Genomic DNA, 17,627 nt, shown 5'->3' with positions numbered 1-17,627 from the left:
TCTGGATGGGATGACACAATACTAGGGCGCTGTTTGGGTGCGACGAGCAGCGAGCGCCGGGGAGTAGGTGTCGCAAGGAAACGGGGGTGGTTTTGCGGTGGGGGAGGGGGAACATGAGTTTTTTTTTTTACATTTTCTAACTTAAATAATTAAATAAATAGATTTCAGATGAAAATTTTTATAATAATAAGTGTCTACCGCCATCTGAGACGATAAGCATACTGAGACAATCAGGTCTTACCGCTCTTTTATTGAACGGTTAGGCCTTACCGCTTATTGAGACGGCGGGTAGCCCCCGTCATAAACAGTGCCTCAATGATAAACTCTACTCAACGTTCAATTTTCCCTCATATCTTTTTTTAAAAATAGTGTTCTTCTATTGCTTAAAAAATTTAGAATTTTTTTACGTGTTCCATAATCTATATGTAACTCATTTTAATTGCATTCACTAAAAAGACTGTTATAATTTAAACTAAACTTCTAAAAAAAGTTTACTTTTATAACTTCTAGTAATTGTTATGGCATCAAATAAATTCTCAAAAATCTGGAATAATTCACTAATATTTTTTTATATGATAGAATAATTTCTAAAATTATTTTCAGCCCTAGTTTTATATATGTTTGAATTCAAATTGAGTTAAAAGAAGAATATCACATGAAATTATAAAAATGCATACAAATTGAGTATTACAAAGAAACTTACTTTTTTACCATATAATCTAGTGCTTAATATTCTTGCAACTGCTGCTATAACCCAAAATGAATGCATGTTAGAATTGTCAATTAATTTAATAATTCGCTTAAAAAGTATGTTTTTCACAGTACTTAATGAGCACAGTAATCAAAAGGATCACATGTGTATTGTGTTTGTGTACTTGTGTTGCAACAGTTCCTTTAGCCGCTGCCTGCACTTACCTAAACACATTTTATTGTAGTTTTTGTTACGTGCTGCTGTAGAACAATGTTTTGTTTGCAAAACCTACTGGAGTTTCTCTCTTTCCCATTCATGGTATCATTGACTTCAGAGCCCGAGTCTTATTTGTATATCCAAACACAGTCCTGCTTATTCATTTAACTTTTCGTTGATTTTGTTTTAGTTATCTTACATTTGTGATGCGCCTGTACTTTCTGTGAAGGAGGCATGCTCTATTCTTCCAAAGATCTCTAGCCAGGAAACACATCCAAAGATAGCACAAGTTCTTTTGGAACGTCACAGACCTGATATGGCACTGGCTGTGCTAAAGTGCACAGGGCATGATAGCTTCTCTGCTACCGCGAACATTGAGAAAGATGGCATGTCATCTCTTAGTGAGGCAGTGACTGCAGTTCGGGTAAGAATTGAATACGGCCATCTAACAGAAGCATTTATGTATCATAGGAGCTACTGCTCTAGGGTAAAAGAGCAAAGATCAGCAGATATGACACATGTTGAGGATGCACTCAGAAGCTCTTGGATTTTTCATGTCGAGGTGATGATGACTGAGTTTTATAGTATCTGCGTTGAAAGGAACTTGGCTGATCAAATGATTCATCTGCCCTGGGATTCTGAGGAAGAGAAACATCTTCACAAGTACCTCTCTGATTGTGCTCGTGAAACGCCCACGGAGCCATGTAGTAGTCTGCTTGTTGTTTTCTACCTTCGGGTAAATATTCTATATTCTTGCATTTTCCTCGTCATTAATACCAGATCAAGAGTCCTCAGGAAATTTTTAACTGAAACTATAGCTTTAGGATATCCTGGTGTCATGGAATTGTCGGGCTCATTTGGGTCATCGCTCATCTATAGTGATTTACTGCATTTGTTTCATATGACATGCACATCTTTCAGACATTGAAGTTACAAATATAACAGTAAGGATTCAAAGCAGCAATGCCTAGCTGGATATATCTCTGTTTGCTCAAGATTTTTCCTACCTCATACAAGTTTTCTTCATTTGTTATCATGCTTTGTGATGAAGGTCTTCCCATTCTCTACTAAAATTTTAATTTTTAAAGCAATCTGCATTTGCTTAAAACTTTAAAAGAAAATGTTCATTATAATTTCGATCTTTTACCTCTATTAGCGGCTTTCCTTTTCATCAAGGAATCATGCTGGCACATAAATAGCTTAATAGTTTCTCTTTATTTTTGCCTGTTCTTTTAGCATTATCGATATTTGGAGGCATATGAGGTTGATCGTAGTCTTCAGAGATTTGAGCAAAAGAAATTGGAAAGTGCTAGTGAAGAGACCGCATCGAAAATCAGAACAATTGCTCAGCGGAGGGAAATTTTGGTTGTAAGTACTACCCTTTCATTCTTCTTCATTATGAACATCTAATTGACTTGTAATTTTTCTCTTCATAACATATCAGAAGAGGTTGACACTTGATGTTAGGAAGCATACCATAACATTTTCTCTATTTCTTTTTAAAAAGAACTTTGGGTGTGAAACAAATAAAGTTAGTAGATAAAAAATATTTTACTCCAGAGATGTTAAAACAAATGATCTGAACTGTGAACATAATAACACATAATTTAACCAAGACATCACAACGTTTGTGATCACTTCCAAATACAACCCCATTGCCCATTGGACATAGTTGCTGTATCACAATTCCTTCTGCAAGTACTCTGGGGAATACCGTTCTCTTAATTACTTACTGGCTTCTTCCCAGCCTCATAAGGCTGAGCGTCTTAGTAGAAAGAGAGATTTGAGTTTATCGTCACTATGGGCATAAACATATCCGAGAAAAGTAGGATAACACTCTCTTTGTGAGGGTTTTAAGCTTATGACACTGTGTTAAGTCGTAAGCTCCATGTCTAAATTTTTGCTACTGATTAATGTTCAAGTTATTAATTAACTTATTATGGATTCATCATCTGTCTTTGAAATAGTATGCAGTGCTTTGATTTCTTTTTATTTGTTGTACAGGCTAAATGCCTTGAGATGCTTCCAGAGGTCCAGAGGGAGAATGTGAAAGCCATCAACAGTGGAGAACAAAGTAAATTTGCTCGAACTGCTCAAATATCTTCTCCAGTTAGTCTTGTGGTTAAATTACAAAATCCTGCCATCGAGTTGAGCTCATCTTTCACCCCTATTCTTCAAAATAAGTCAAGCCTCCACTCAAAAAGTATCAATGCATTGACTAATTCTGGTGGCCTGATTAAGCAGCCGCTCAGAGTTTGGCAGAAAGGTTCCATCTATTCTACAATCCAGGTCAGTTCCCCAGGGAACACCTACATCCAATATGAGATCGACTGCAGGAGGTATATTCCCCTCTGTGACCAGAATGGCGAGAGTCCATAATAAACTTGCTGATCATGATTCACTTCCTATGTATTTCAACTTGAGTTCTGGTGATACACCTATGAAAGGCTACCAAACAAGTTTTTTGAAGGCTGACCATAACCTCCATCTGGATCCAGTGATCATTGTGGAATTGTTATGATATGGTGAATGAAATGTTTCAAAACAACTAAATATGTTTTTACCCTCTGTAGCTTTAGCAAGAGATCCTCAGTTGATGAAGCAGCAGCCGGCAAAGGTGGGTCAAGGTGGAGATCTGAGTCTGACGAGTCTAGCGAAGATGAAGACGAGAAAACAACAAACATGGAGAGTGGAGTTTCTCTTGGTACCAGAAGGCGACCGAGATTTTCTAGAAGATGATAGATCCTCATCCTCAGGGATTTCAATCATTCGCAGGGGTCGATTCCTTTGAATATCTTCACAGTTGTTATCCCCTAAATGTAACAGTAATTTGTTTTGAGGAAAAAAGTATCACCTCATGTTTTTTTTGGTGCAAAAAAGTATCACCTCATGTACTGTTGCATAGCCATGTTGCATTCAGATAGATTGTATAATTCTCCGTTTCTACTAAATACATGCATGATGTTTCAGCGCATTAGGCGCAAGTGCAATAATCATATGCTCATTTCATAGCTGATGGCGCACGTCTTCGCATCCAAAATTTCTAGGACCATTACAACACAACGCATTTATAGGATCATTATGGCAGAAAAATAAATAATATGTTGCGGACTCCTGATGAAGCGTTGCAAAAACCGATGGAGACTTTGGATCCACGCTTGCAAAACCGATGGAGGCTTCGGAAACAAAACCGCAGTTTGTAGGTGACAAATGATAGAGGTATGGGGACTTGGAACGCGACAGAACGAATTGCATCCGGTCTAGCCACTGAAAAGGACATGGTGCATACGATGCCATCGACTGCAGGCCTACCTACCTGCCTCAAATGTTTTTTTGAGCGATACCTGAAATATTAAGGCTGGACAAAGAGTCGTTATCCTTTTGATGTGCTGATCACCTGCATTTGATGATGCGGTTGTATTATCGTTTCTTTCTGTGTGCTGGGCTGCTGGCTTTTGTAAGTACCTCACCGACCATACTATGGGCTGCTGCTGTACTGTCCCTCATCATGCTGACAAAGGATTTTGATTTTTGCCCCTTGTGTTTGCTGCCAACCAAAAAGACACTCAAATGGTACCTGAAAGTTTAGTTTGATTTGTACAATTGGTTTGGTCTGAACATTAAACTCTGAAAACGATGTTTTTTCCCTTTGCTGTGTGCGGGGGGCAAAAAAATAGTGCTATAGCATAAATAGTGCTATAGTATATACACATACTCCTCCAGGTACAATTTGTTGCGGGCTCAGTTAATGTTCTCTCCATCTAATAATGTAAGACATATTTTATTTTAAAAAATTATTAAAAGTAAATTTTAATAGTTAATTTATCTTATAATATGGTATCAATTACTATAAAACTAATATTATATTAAAAATACTTTGAAATAAAAATATATTAAAATAAATTTTAATATACTATATATATAATTTGTCTAATTATTGATCAAAATTTATAAAATTTATTTTTTTTTAAAAAATAAAATGCATCTTACAACAAAGACTCCATGTAAACATTTGTGCCCACATTGAAGGCGGTGTGGGACAGCGCACTCACGCTACCTTGGCGACCGTGCCAGTGTGCCGCTGTCCGTCCGTCTGCAACGTGAAGCATCGGCACCTCGTCCTCGCGACGTGCGTCTGCTGCTAATGGTAGCGCGGTCCACAGCTCGAGCGCGCGAGCAGTCTGGCATCGTATGCGCTCGCAACCGCGTAGCCTACGGTTTCGTACCGAACATTGCTATTCCACGCACGCCTCAGAAGGCAAAGTAGCAACTTTTTGGATAGCCCCTCCAACTTTTAGTTTTTGGAAAAAAATTCTCCCGCTTCTTTCTATTTTTTAAAAAGTTTTTCAAATTAGTTTTTCGAACAATTTTCCAAAAAAGTTATCTCGAAAAGTTTTGAGGGCAAATTTTTTGAAAAAGTTAATGAGAAAAATTTGCTCAAACAAATGTTTTCAATTTTTTTTTCCAAAAATGAAAATTTTGGGCCTGTCGAGGGGGCGCCAGCGACGCAGCGCGCGTGCGAATCAGCATTGGCGCTTCGTACCGCGCTCGCGCGCCGCCACGCGCAGTGCCGTCCGCGCGACGCGTTTGGACGTGACACCAAGTCACCAAGTGTTGCCGCGCCGCTCCGTGCTGCCCCCATCACGTGCGGTTCGGTGCGAAACGTCGTTACCGGGGACGTGTGATTCATGACTCATGTCGCGTGTGGGTCGGAGGAACTGCACTGGAGGGCATAGTGAGAGGGGTCAACTGAGAGTGAAACCTATCTGGTTCGCGGTGAGAGCGCAGCCGGCGGCCCTGCTATACGATTCGCGGTAAGACTGACACAGCGACACGAGGAACTTGGTTCAAGCACAGAGATGCAAGCAATAATCCGAGGGAATCCGTGCCACGGCCCACCCAATCCAATCCAATACAGCCGCCGGTGGCCAAGATATTTTCGACGCCCAGCGACACGCAAACAGGCAGTCAGGAGTCAGGACTCAGGAGCCGCGGGTCACAACTCACTAGCCATCCCCCCGCTCCGTGGCTCCATGATCCATCCTGCCGGTCCCTCTCCTCCTCTCGAGCCGGCGAGGCATCGGGACGGCGACGCGTCTTTTGTTTACGTGTGCCCGTGACGCTGACCCACCTGACCGCCGGTGCTCGCCCCTCCCGATGCATCCTTCCTTGCTCCTTGGCTTCTATTGCTTCCCCCTCTAATTCTTGGCACATGCGGCTATGATTTTTTGCAACGGCTAAAAATTGGGTTTGTTTATTTATCACACTCTGATCCACAATTATTGATTTAGATAGTTTCATATTTTATTAACATAAGTAGTATCTTAATAAAGTAGTCAATATTTTTAAATATCACATTAAAATTCAGTCAACTGAATTTTTGATTTTCTTCGATGCACAGTAACCGCTGGATCGAGATCAGACCTTTGACTCTTCTTCAACCTCTCGACCGAACCAATTCAATCACGTTCTATCTCTCATGCGCTCGCTCCTGTGTCCCACCCTCCTCCGATCGTCCCTGTCGCTAGGTCTGCCTTCACCGCCCCCGTCGCCAGGTCCGCCTCCATCGCCCCTGCCGTGCTAACCCATTAGTTGAGACACCCCCACCCCGGTTTGGCCTATCAGGCTTCTGTCGCTCGCCCGTGACCGGCGGTGTCCCCACCGCCTCGCCGTGCTACCCCTGCACCCACCTCCTCTGCCTGGCCGACCACCCTCCCCCGAATTTCTATTCTCGTTGGCCATTAGGGCCCACCAGAAACCCCCTCCCCTAACCCAGCAATCCTAACCCAGTGGCAATGCACGTGTTCACACGGTCGAGTAAAGAATCGCACTATTTCAGTCGAGTGTATAGTAGTATATACTTATTTTTGATGACAAATCATTAATTTATTTTGTTAGTACCGGGATCTGTTGGGCTACGAGTTGAGCAACCGTTGGTGGCCCTGTTATTCCTTCGGGAACTCCTTCCTGGTTTTGCACGCCCCGGCGAGCGCTTCAGAGTGTGATTTCTTTTACGCTTTGGTGCACGAGCTAAGCATTTCTTTTGGAAAATGGAAACGCTTCCGGCCCTTGTGTGTGATGCACGTAATGAAGAAAGGCAAGCATGGTTGGTGACCAGTTGAACTTGGCTAATTCACTAATGGTTTGTTGCAAGTGAAATGGTGCCTGGCCCGCAAAAAGGAAGTGGTCCCTAATTTCTAAATTCGTACAGTCTTGCATGTTCGGATGGTCAGAAATTATGCCTAACTCCATCAAACTGGTGCGAAACTATCTAATCACTGTTTACCCCCACGAGCTTAGTGGCCTCCGTAGTCCAAGGGATTATTTAAAACACATGAATCTTCATGAGTTTTGGAATAATTCGATTCAAAACAACTCAATCCCGAGTAGTCCATGGAAAAATCCCAGGTTCGAATGGAACCCGATCTCAAAGAAGAAGAAAAACACTACATATGGCGAGTACCATCCACTGCAAGATCCAGAAGACATGGTGGCCTCTTCGGGGCACAAGAGTCCAGCACCAATGGTATAAGTACTGTTTGTTTTATCTAAATTCTGAATTATAGATTATAGAAATTCATATTAAATAGATTGTATATTGTGTTATAATTCAGACATATATTTATAAAATACACTTTCAGAATTAATCATTTATCTACAGAATCTATAATCCATAATACACATTACCAGGACAAATAGGGACTAAATCAACTATGCGTGCTGTGTAAGTGTAACCCTTCAACTCAAAGGGAGTTGTGTTCATTTTGCCTTCAACTGGCACTAAAAAGAAATGAAAGAAAAAGAGCAGACAGGGCTGTGTGGATAAGACCGACGGCACATGACTTCACCACCCCCACTCGCAGAGAGAGAGAGAGAGATGTCGCTTTAATTAGCGCTCATCACCCCCACCCTCGCCTCACAACGTAACGAGTGTCCATCGTCTTCCTCTCCCCTCCCAACTCGCCACTGCGGAGCTTCGGTTCGAGCAGGTAAAGCCACCTTCCTTCCCCTGCTAAGTTAAATGGATCAGTGATATCTTGAATCGTGAACTGGCTGATCTGAAGACGTGATGCCGCATTGCCGCTGTGCGTCTAGGTTTTGCTTTGCTTTCTTGGACTGAGCTGAAAAGAGTGTTCTTTTTCTTGATGTTTCTGAAAAGAGTGTTCTTTTTCTTGATTTCTACACGATCTGGTCTGTTCCTCTTGAGTACGTGAAGGAATGCGAGCAACTCTACTCGCCGGCTAGGTAGCAAAAGAAGAGGAATTTTGGGGATTTTTTCATTAGAAACACCACTATCAAATGAGAGAAAAGGAGTGAAAGACCATGCTTTCTTGATTTCTCTGTTCCTTTTCACCATTTTCGTTGCTTTTGCCTGTTTGGCTGTCAGCTGCGGCATCGTATTGTTACCTTCCGTTTGGTATCTTTGTTAATACACATAGACTGATAGTGTCGGTGATCTGGGAACCGGGGTTCCCGAGTCCCGAGGATAGGACAACACATTGCCACGTGGTGTCATCCCTTGGGATCATCTCTTCGAGGGTTCGAGAAAAATCAGATCCGGAAGGGGTGCTCGGGGCCAAGAACAGTTGGTCTTTGAGCACCCAGAGTTTCCTGAAGACCCGAGAAGAACCAAGTTCAGGAGGGGGTGTTTGGGGCTAAAAACAGTTGGTCTCCGAGTACCCAGAGTTCCCTGAGGACCCGAGAAAAGCTAAGTTCGGGAGAGGGTGCTCAGGGCTAAGGACAGTTGGTCTCCGAGTATCCAGAGTTCCCCGAGGATCTGAGAAGAGTTAGATCCGAGAGGGGGTGCTTGGGACCAAGAACAGAGTACCCAGAGTTCCCCGGAGACGTGGGAAGCCTCTTGTCGGTGGACCCCGCAAGGGCTCCACGGTGAGGTGTCAATCGGTGGAAAACCCGATGCTGCATTTAAGGGGGAGCGTGGCCGGTCACATCTAACCACTCTCCCCACGCCTGTCGTACTGAGTGCGTCAGTTCCTGCCACCGCTTGACAGGAAGGCGCGGGGACAATTAATGTGACGGGTCCCATCGCACGTCACCCTGCGAGGTCCATAAAGGAAGATGGCTTGAAGATATCGTCGATGGGCTCGAGGCGTATCGCCTGTCGCCCTGTCGCGTCAGACCCACTCTGACCGGACGGGCATGCGGGGATATTCAGCGGCTGGACGGTGGTTCCCCCTGCACCTGCTAAAGTTGGGGTGTAAAGACCGACGGGACCGTCCAAGGACGCATTTTCAGTCCCTGTAACATCAAACTGTAGACCTAAAATTGTTGTTTTCTATCTATAGCTTACGGAAACTTGTGCTCCTGATCTGGGCACGTCAAGCCTCCCCCGATAGGATAAAAGTAGGGAGCACTTTGTAGAAAGACAGGTTCAACAGGTGAAGAAGCTAGAAGCAAGGTTGAACAAGCTAAGTTAGAACAGGTGAAGAAGCTAGAAGCAAGGTTGAACAAGCTAAGTTAGAAGTTCAGCAAGTTCAGAGAGACCGGCACTTGAAGACCGGAGCTCAAGACTTGAAAGATAGACAAAAAAACCTTGTAACACAGAGATCCAGAGAAAGGCATTCCAAGAGTATTAATAACACACTAGACACACAGGAGGACACACAGGAGTAGGGTATTACACCTCCGTGTGGTCTGAATCTGTCTAAATCACTTGCGCATTTACTCCTATTAGCCGACGAATCCGTCCCGCCTAGATCTTATACATTTGCATTAACCCCACGTACGAGGTAGATCCAGAATCAGCTTCCCTGCCGAATCTCAAAGCGGGTCCCTCAGGATCCCCGCTTGCGGTGTTTATCCACCGACAGATAGGCTGCTTGATTCTTCTTTCTTCTTTCACTAGATGGAGATTGTGTTTGTTTTGAAAGACTCTGACAAAGAGATGCACAAGTTTACCCTCTTTTTCTTTCGAAACTACACGATTTTTATTCCTTTTCGTTTGCAATTTTTTGTTCTTGTCGCTTGGAGTTGGAGAATTCGGTTTTGTCTTGGTGAGGGCTTCTCCATTTAGTTCGTTTTAAACCTTTCTTTTCAGCTTTACAAGTTAAAAGGAAAACTCTGTTTGGTTCAAAATTTTCTCCAAGACCGGCGTGTGGCATCTAGTTATGCAGTTTACGAGTCGTTTGTTCGTTTGATTCTCGCATCTGTAGTGATTTGATAAACCCAAATCGAATGTCATGGAGCAGTGTCCTGAGTGGAGACGGTATTAGTTGGATTCTCCGTGTGTTGGTGATTCCTTATCGCCTTATCGGTTTGATTGTGACATCAAACCGAATCGAATGTCATGGTTCATGGACACGATCCATGCTATTCTTGTAATCTGTTAGTGGGCTGGACTCTGATTATCCGAATACAGGCCTGCCAAAGGTGTCTAAAGATGACGTCTCACAACCTTACTTCGTGTAGCTGGATATATTGGTAGCGGTTTCCTAAAACTATTTCAGCATGGATTCTGATTGATAGGTAGAATATGGCATGTTTTCTTTTTTGAGAGAGAATAGAATATGGCATGTTGCCATATCACTAGCAAGCTGAGGTCTTGGTTCTATTGGTGATTAAACGATTTTTTTGTGTGCAACTTGTTTTCTTCTTCCATTACTTACCGGTCAGAGAACAAAGTGATAGGTTAAACATCACTTTCATTGCGGCAGCTCATTGAAACTAGCTGCCCTTTGGTATTCTGTTCCCACTTCCCAGTAAGACTGAGATAGAGTTTCCCAGTAGGATTGAGATAGGATTTCTTTCTTTATCTGGAACTGCGCGATGTCTACATTAAACGATGAAATGCTTGAACTTATCCAATCATTCTTGTTGCTTCCAATTCTCTGTGTAGACCATGTCATGGTCATGAGCTAGTCCCTATGTTTTGTATGGCAACAACCTTATTTTTAATGTAGATGTCATGTTCATGTCATTGTTGAGTAAGATCAAGCGCTTATCATAGCTCATTTCCCTGGGCTCTGTTTTTGCTTTGCACCGGAGTTCTTGCCCTAGTTCTGGGAAGGTAAACTGCTTGACAAATTAATGATATATGTTGGTAAAAAAATACTTTAATGTAGATGTCATGTTCATATCTCTCCATTTCTGTTTTTTCTGCTATGCAACACATGAGTTGATGCATTTCATGAACTAGGTAATTGTGAGATGCACCATCTTTCACATCTGTCCTTTGCTTATCTTTTTTTTTACTCATCTCTAGCTTTCTAAACAGTGTGTCCCATTTGTGACAAAGAGCTAGTTTTCTTGGAAACCAATTTACAGTACTGGCTAAAAATTTTGGGACTCATGTTGGTTATCGTGGACTCTGCTGAACATCTTGTGTGTGAGATATTGGTTCAAAGCATTATTCAAAAGCTGAGCTCTTAAGGCAGCAAGTAAATTGATTTGATACATCTTAAATCATAATTTAAATCCTTTATAGTTCAAAATGAAGTGATTGCTGCTCTTGATTTATGATCTGATGCAGAAGAAAATGCAACGGGCAGTGCAAGCCATCAGGTCACATGGCAGTGTGCTTAAATCCGCTGTTCTACAACACATCAGTGCTCCCAAACCAGCAATGCTTCCTGCTGCCTTTTCTCGCTTCATGTCAGTTTCATCTGCTCGCCTAGAGGATGGTGGATTTGAAACTGCCACTGTAGCAGATGTCTTGAAGTCTAAAGGGAAGAGTGCTGATGGATCTTGGCTCTGGTGCACCACAGAGGACAGTGTCTATGATGCTGTCAAATCGGTATGTGTTTCCTGATGATCATATTAGCTCTTTTGTAGGCAATGGTTATGCCTCAAATGATAAAAATATTTTTCCTTACCTTAAAGAAACTCCTTTTTCCAGATGACACAACACAACGTGGGAGCTTTGGTGGTCGTTAAACCTGGACAGAATAAAGCAATTGCTGGCATTGTCACTGAGAGAGGTAATGAACGACTTTCTGTACTCATTGGGATCTAAGCCGTGGGTGCTTTTTTTCACGTGAAATCTAAGCCGTGGGTGCTTTTTTTCACGTGAAATCTAAGCCGTGGGTGCTTTTTTTCACGTGAAATCTAAGCCGTGGGTATGGTAGAAAAATACAGAATCATATGCTACCACCTCTATGTTCAATTAATCGTCACCCTTGACCAAAAGTTCTGTTCTCATATACTTGATTCACTATTCTCAATGCATATTTTCCTAGAATATCACCCTAACGTTTACTTTCTTTTACTCCATTGTGCTTCAGATGTTAGAGGTCTAGTCATATTTTGTGAAAATTATGACTTCCAATTGTCAATTATTTGAGAACTTGGTGAGTAAAAATTTATAAGATAGAAACTATTGCTTAGATCTTGCCCTTTCCTTTTTTTTTAAAAAAAAAACTGGAAAGTATCAGTAGATGGAAAACCATGTTACTGTACTTCCCTTAATAGTGAAAAGAAACCTAAACGATGGATCAGAAAGGAAGGTATTAAGAGATCTACGGCAAGGTTGTCACTGTATAACTCCAGGGTTTTTTTTTTTTTTTTTTGCTTCAGTTGTGCATTGTAGTTTTTTTGGCATTCAAAGAGTCTTCAGAGTAATTTGTTATTGATACATCAAGAACATGCAAATTATCTGCCACATGCTGGTATGAAGTGAAACACATTGTCTTACATGGCATAATCATAGTCACCAATTTACATTGAATTCCATAAATCAGTGTAAAATTATTTGTGGATGGTTTTCGAGTTGGCCCAACTTCAGGGACATCATTCACATGACTTTTTTTCATGTACAAAATATCCTATCGCGCTATTCGATGTATTACGTCTTGCACATGAATGTCCAATACTTAACAGATATAAAGTCTGAAAACAGAACAGGAAGCATGATAAGCTTTTAAGAAAGAATGATACATAAGATAATTGTACCGTGTAACTAACATTTGACACTTGCCTTTTTCAGATTATCTCCGGAAAATCATAGTGCAGGGAAGATCTTCCAAGTCAACTAAAGTTGGAGACATCATGACTGAAGAGGTATTTTCCCTTTTATTACGCTGTTTTTTTTTTTTTTTTTTGCACGATACCTAGAATATTATTAGTACAAGACCTCTAGTCGGTGGTCACAAGTATGAAAAGGCTGTTTGGACAGAACTTAATTGATGAAGCATCATGTTGACAGAACAAGCTGATCACGGTGAAGCCTGATACCAAAGTCCTGCAAGCAATGCAGCTGATGACAGGTACGCATCTTCTGTCATGCAATACTAGAATTCTTGAAAGCGCTGGGATTGCTCATGACCTGTTGCGCCGATGGCCGATTGCTTCGTGCAGAGAACCGTATCAGACACATCCCTGTGATCGACGGCTCGGGAATGCTGGGGATGGTCTCCATCGGAGACGTCGTCCGTGCAGTGGTCACCGAGCACAGGGAGGAGCTGAACCGGCTCAACGCCTACATCCAGGGGGGCTACTAGGACGCCTGCAGCTGTGCTACTGCTCCCAGTGATGTCTGCCTTTGAAATCAAATCAAATTACTCGGAACGATGATGATGACGAATAGGCCGTGTTTTCATGGACAATGATGTTAATTTGCGCAAGGTTTCCTTTTCCGCGTGCTGTATGTGTATATCGTCACGGTGCGCGCCTGACATGCGCCTGGTGCTGGGCGCAGAGACCATCTGATGGTGGAAACACCTGAAATAAAAGCGTGGCGCCGTGTGCTGTCTTTGAAGGATGTTCATTTCAGGGTGCCTGCTGTTGTGAATGAATCTGTGATAGCGTCAGACCGTATTGATGGGTACATGGGGCTTGCTGCTGTTGTTTATAGACTGAAGAGAAGGCAAATTGGTCTCATGAGTGAAGACCGGAGAGAAGGTTGGATTGAAATGGTCTTTCTGTCAGTTTTCTCGCTTTTGCAGATCGTGGTCGTCGCAGGCGAGCTGCAACTGACGGTCAGTGTTTACTTATCTGACCTGAGAGTTGAATAGTTCTGGGCTTCTGGCCGTTGTTGACTAGTTTTGTTGTGCCATTAGTCTATGGTTTATCGGTCATACCCATGGCCTAATTGCTTTCCAAGTTTAATTGTGCCGCCACTTGGAGAAGTTGCAGAAAACCCAGCACGTTCCAGCCGTCGCCGAACTGCGTTTTCCGGTCTCCAGGATACGAGCAACGACACTGTCAAATGCATGAATGCATCTCAAGTCTCCAGTCCCGAGTAGCACGTGAGCTAACATGGCAACTTCGTTGGTGTACTTATTCAGACATTGTACTAGCGCTCCAGGAACTAATTTGCTTTCCAAATTGACTGCTTCGCTGTCCTAACTCATAAGCGAGTCAACAAAAAAACAATACTTAAAATTTGGACCCTGCTCATGCTGAATTGGATGCATTTGTGTTAAATGGCCGGAGCTGATACTAACCTGATAGGCAGCATGCCACTTTTGCTTGCATGCAAACGATGGAGCCAGAAAAAGATCTCGCAGAGAGTAATGTGGCCGACAAGTAGTACTATATAACCCACGTTCGTGCCATTGATCATGTCCCCAATTCGTCCCCAAATCATTAGAGCAAATAGATTGATGCTGTCTTATAGATTATCTTATATATTAACACGTAATCTCCGTACAACTTAACAAATAACCCTTAGAATATATCGGCTTTTTATCTGTTTTATATACTTTTATAGCCTCTTAATTTATTATCTGTTTTATATACTTTTATAGCCTCTTAATTTATATACAGAAAAAATAAATATTGTGAGTTATACGTTAATAACAATTTGTATAATGGTATGTAAGTAGTCTTATAATTATAAATTTTAATTTATAAGATCGTTGTTTGGCAAAACAATAAACTCTTTCTCTCACCTTAACATCACATAAAATCTTGCGCTTACCTGCGGTCGAAAACGACTTAATTACTTGGCTAAAGCTGTCGTAATACTAAGTCTTCAAGAAGTCAAAAAAGGAGGAACATAAGAACGCAATTACGGAGCAGTACGGCACGATCAAAATCAATGGCATCGTAATCATGCCGTGCCTAGCCTCGCAACTAAAGCAAGAAATTGCATCAGATCAAAAACTCAAAGGCTCGAAAATTTTCGTGGTAGCAACGGGCAATGCATTGTAATTGCCTCAGTGAACCGCTTCTTGATTGAATAAGCAAGCAAGCAATACAATCAATAATCTGTACAATCAATATCCAACTCAGGGAGAAACCGAACTGCACGAAGAAGATTGATCAATCTGTTCGTCTTCCCTGCTTCCAATCTTTTTGTTCTTCCCAGCAAAACCGGAGGCATCGCATTTGGTCGTACGCCCATCGGGTACCATCGGTAGTAGTAGATCAGTAGTAGCGGCTGCCACGGGCGGCGGCGGCGGCTATCGGCGGCCGGAGAGGCGGTTGAGCCAGGCGTTGCGGAGCTGGAGCTCGACGGGGTCGCCGAAGCACTGCGCCCGGGCGAGGCAGAAGTGCGTGCAGAACCCCACCGAGGAGCGCACGCGGCAGGTGTCGAGCACGTAGCACGACGCGCACTCCATCCCGCGCGCCTGCACCACCAGCCCCCACACCTGCCGCGCCGCCTCCGTGGCCGAGGCGCCTCCGTCCGCAGCCGCGGCGGCCACCTGCTCCACCAGGATGATCCCGTCCGGCCGCCGCTGCCCGCCCGGTCCCCACCTGCGCCTAACGTCCGGCCAGCTCTCCGGCGCGGCGGGCTCCCTCCGCACCGTCACGCGCTCCCCGCCGTCGTCGCTGTTGAACAGGTGCACCAGGAACGGCGCCTCCCCGATGTGCCTCACGATCTCCGAGATCGACTCCCGCATCCATCCGTCAACCTTCTCCACCGCCTCCTCCTCCTCCTCTCCGCTACCCCACACTCTCCCCATCAACCCCACCTCCCGATCCTCCCGCCGATGGAGCTGCAGCCCGCGGGGCGCGTCCGTGACTACCGCGCGCAAGCGCGCCGAGGCAGCCCGACGCGTCGTCACAGGAGCGAATGATGCCGGTATCCGCGCCCGCACCCGCGGCTGGTACAGCGTCACCGACGACGACGCCGGCCCGTACCCCCGCACTGGAGGGGCCGCCGCTGCCATCGCTCGCTGCGTCGATCGGACCGCCGCGAACTCTTGCAACTGATGATCGGAGAACGCCGGAGCGGTGGCGGAGCTGGTGGCAATCCGCAGAAGCAGTAGCCGGAGTCCGGCAGCCGGAGACGAGTAACCGGCGACGAACGGGTGGTGCGCGTAGAAATAGGTTGGGGAGGGCGTCGGATTGGGCAATCCAGCACGGAAGAGGATTCCGATTTCCGACACGCAACCGCCTGTTGCTTCCTCGAACGGCTCTTCAGCGGGCGTGGCGTCCTACGTGGACCGAATTTCGGGATCCCGTGCGGCCGAACAGGGTCTGTGGGCGCTTTTATGGCTGGTCGGTGGGCTGCGATTGGTGCGGACCCGCGCGCCGTGTGATGCGGGAGGGAGGGAGCGTGCGGCGCGCGCCGCGGCACGCTCCGACACGCAGCGGGCGGGAGGCGGGAAGGGGGATTGCCTGCGCCACGCCGGACGGGGTGGACACCTCAGCGCGCCGCGACACGGACACGTCGGATGGGGGCGCGGGCTTTGCGCGCCGACCCCTCGCGGTGCGGTGCTGGGCTGTGCTGCTGCGTGTTTTGATGCGGCGGCTGCAGCCGAGCCGCGTCGCGGACGTGGGCCTGAACCGGCTGCCGCCAGGGAAGGCGCGGCGTGGTCGCGTGCAGCTCTCGTTTTGCTCGTGCTCCTGGCGCGCCCGCGTCGTGCGGCACGGGCTCGCGGGTTTCGGTACCCCATGGACCAGAGGATTTGATTCTAGCGCTCGAAATCTTTTGTAAGGCTCGTTCAAGGCCAGCAAGTCCGAATAAATACAAAATTTCACATACGTTTTTCGTAATGTGTTTTAGCACTCGAGTGGGAAATTGCTTTGTTCTACGACTGCAAGACTGACCACGCGCATACAAGCATGGCCCCATTTCCCCTTCCAAATATTCGGTATGAGTTCTACCGTCCATTTCTCCCCTCATCTGCTTAGATAAGAGCAGCTCCAGCGGCCTCACCACTCGGCTCATCATCATCATATTTAGCTATCGCCCGTGAAAACGCTAGCCCAGCAGACTCGGCATCAAGCTAGGCATCACTGTAGCATCGCTAAGGAGCAGAAAGTCATCGCCAAATTTACCAGGCCCGTGCAACTCGCCATTCATGCCCGCTTGGTTCCTATCACCGTTCCCTGCCCAAGAAAGCAAGTTGGCCAAATTGCTTCAAAACTTCACTCTTTCTCCTCTTTTTTATAAATTCAAAAGGTGAACTTCTAGAGTTCCTAAAATCACACTGATTTTTGTACTCATAGAATAAATAACAGGGAATCCAATTTAACTGATTTCAACTAAAAATATTTTACAAATTTTAATTGGAAAATTTTCAAATTTGACTGTTTTTGTACTTCCTTTGAATTTTTATGGCATAAATTTAATTCTCAAAAATCAGAAAAAAAATCATAAATATTCATCTAAGCTAATTTATTGATTTTTAAAATTATTGACAACCTTAAGTTACACAGGGATCATATGTGTTATGAATCATAGATGAACCATTGAAATGTTGAATACATTAAAAAACATAAGACATATGAACTGGATATATTATTACAACTACAACATACTACCCCTTTCATAACTTAGATATAGGTACTCAATTAGATCATCTTGAAGCTGAGA

General features: G+C 44.3%; 2 protein-coding genes and 1 pseudogene across 4 annotated transcripts; 2 read left to right on the top strand and 1 right to left on the bottom strand.

Moving 5' to 3' along the window:
- Window positions 1-961: 961 nt before the first annotated feature.
- LOC133910758 (E3 ubiquitin-protein ligase HOS1-like) lies at window positions 962-3,862 on the top strand (annotated as a pseudogene).
- Window positions 3,863-7,749: 3,887 nt separating this feature from the next.
- On the top strand, window positions 7,750-13,625 carry LOC133913259 (CBS domain-containing protein CBSX3, mitochondrial-like). 3 transcript variants are annotated; one of them, XM_062356363.1, is made up of 7 exons: window positions 7,758-7,896; window positions 11,189-11,301; window positions 11,394-11,657; window positions 11,760-11,841; window positions 12,846-12,919; window positions 13,065-13,125; window positions 13,217-13,625. In XM_062356363.1, exons 3-7 carry the CDS (start codon window positions 11,400-11,402, stop codon window positions 13,357-13,359), a joined length of 618 nt encoding a protein of 205 aa, XP_062212347.1. In that variant the 5' UTR covers window positions 7,758-7,896; window positions 11,189-11,301; window positions 11,394-11,399; the 3' UTR covers window positions 13,360-13,625. The 3 variants fall into 3 exon arrangements, with proteins under 3 accessions (XP_062212345.1, XP_062212346.1, XP_062212347.1); XM_062356361.1 differs by lacking the exon at window positions 11,189-11,301 and having other exon boundaries at window positions 7,750-7,896; XM_062356362.1 differs by lacking the exon at window positions 11,189-11,301 and having other exon boundaries at window positions 7,753-7,896; window positions 11,397-11,657.
- Window positions 13,626-14,974: 1,349 nt separating this feature from the next.
- Window positions 14,975-16,278, bottom strand: LOC133913258 (uncharacterized). Its single transcript, XM_062356360.1, has one exon. The coding sequence runs from the start codon at window positions 15,973-15,975 to the stop codon at window positions 15,265-15,267; it is 711 nt and encodes a 236-aa protein (XP_062212344.1). The 5' UTR covers window positions 15,976-16,278; the 3' UTR covers window positions 14,975-15,264.
- Window positions 16,279-17,627: the final 1,349 nt, after the last annotated feature.

The sequence above is a fragment of the Phragmites australis genome, chromosome 3 (assembly GCF_958298935.1).
Source record: "Phragmites australis chromosome 3, lpPhrAust1.1, whole genome shotgun sequence".
Classification (NCBI taxonomy): Eukaryota; Viridiplantae; Streptophyta; class Magnoliopsida; order Poales; family Poaceae; genus Phragmites; species Phragmites australis.
Note: the sequence above shows the minus strand (reverse complement) of the source record. Positions and strands in the feature narration are given on the sequence as shown.

Coding starts and splice junctions, on each gene's coding strand:
- LOC133913258 (XM_062356360.1), bottom strand. CDS start 15,975: ATGGCAGCGGCGGCCCCTCCAGTGCGGGGGTACGGGCCGGCGTCGTCG.
- LOC133913259 (XM_062356361.1), top strand. CDS start 11,400: ATGCAACGGGCAGTGCAAGCCATCAGGTCACATGGCAGTGTGCTTAAA. Junction 11,842..12,845: donor TGGCATTGTCACTGAGAGAG/GTAATGAACGAC, acceptor TGCCTTTTTCAG/ATTATCTCCGGAAAATCATA. Junction 12,920..13,064: donor GAGACATCATGACTGAAGAG/GTATTTTCCCTT, acceptor TCATGTTGACAG/AACAAGCTGATCACGGTGAA.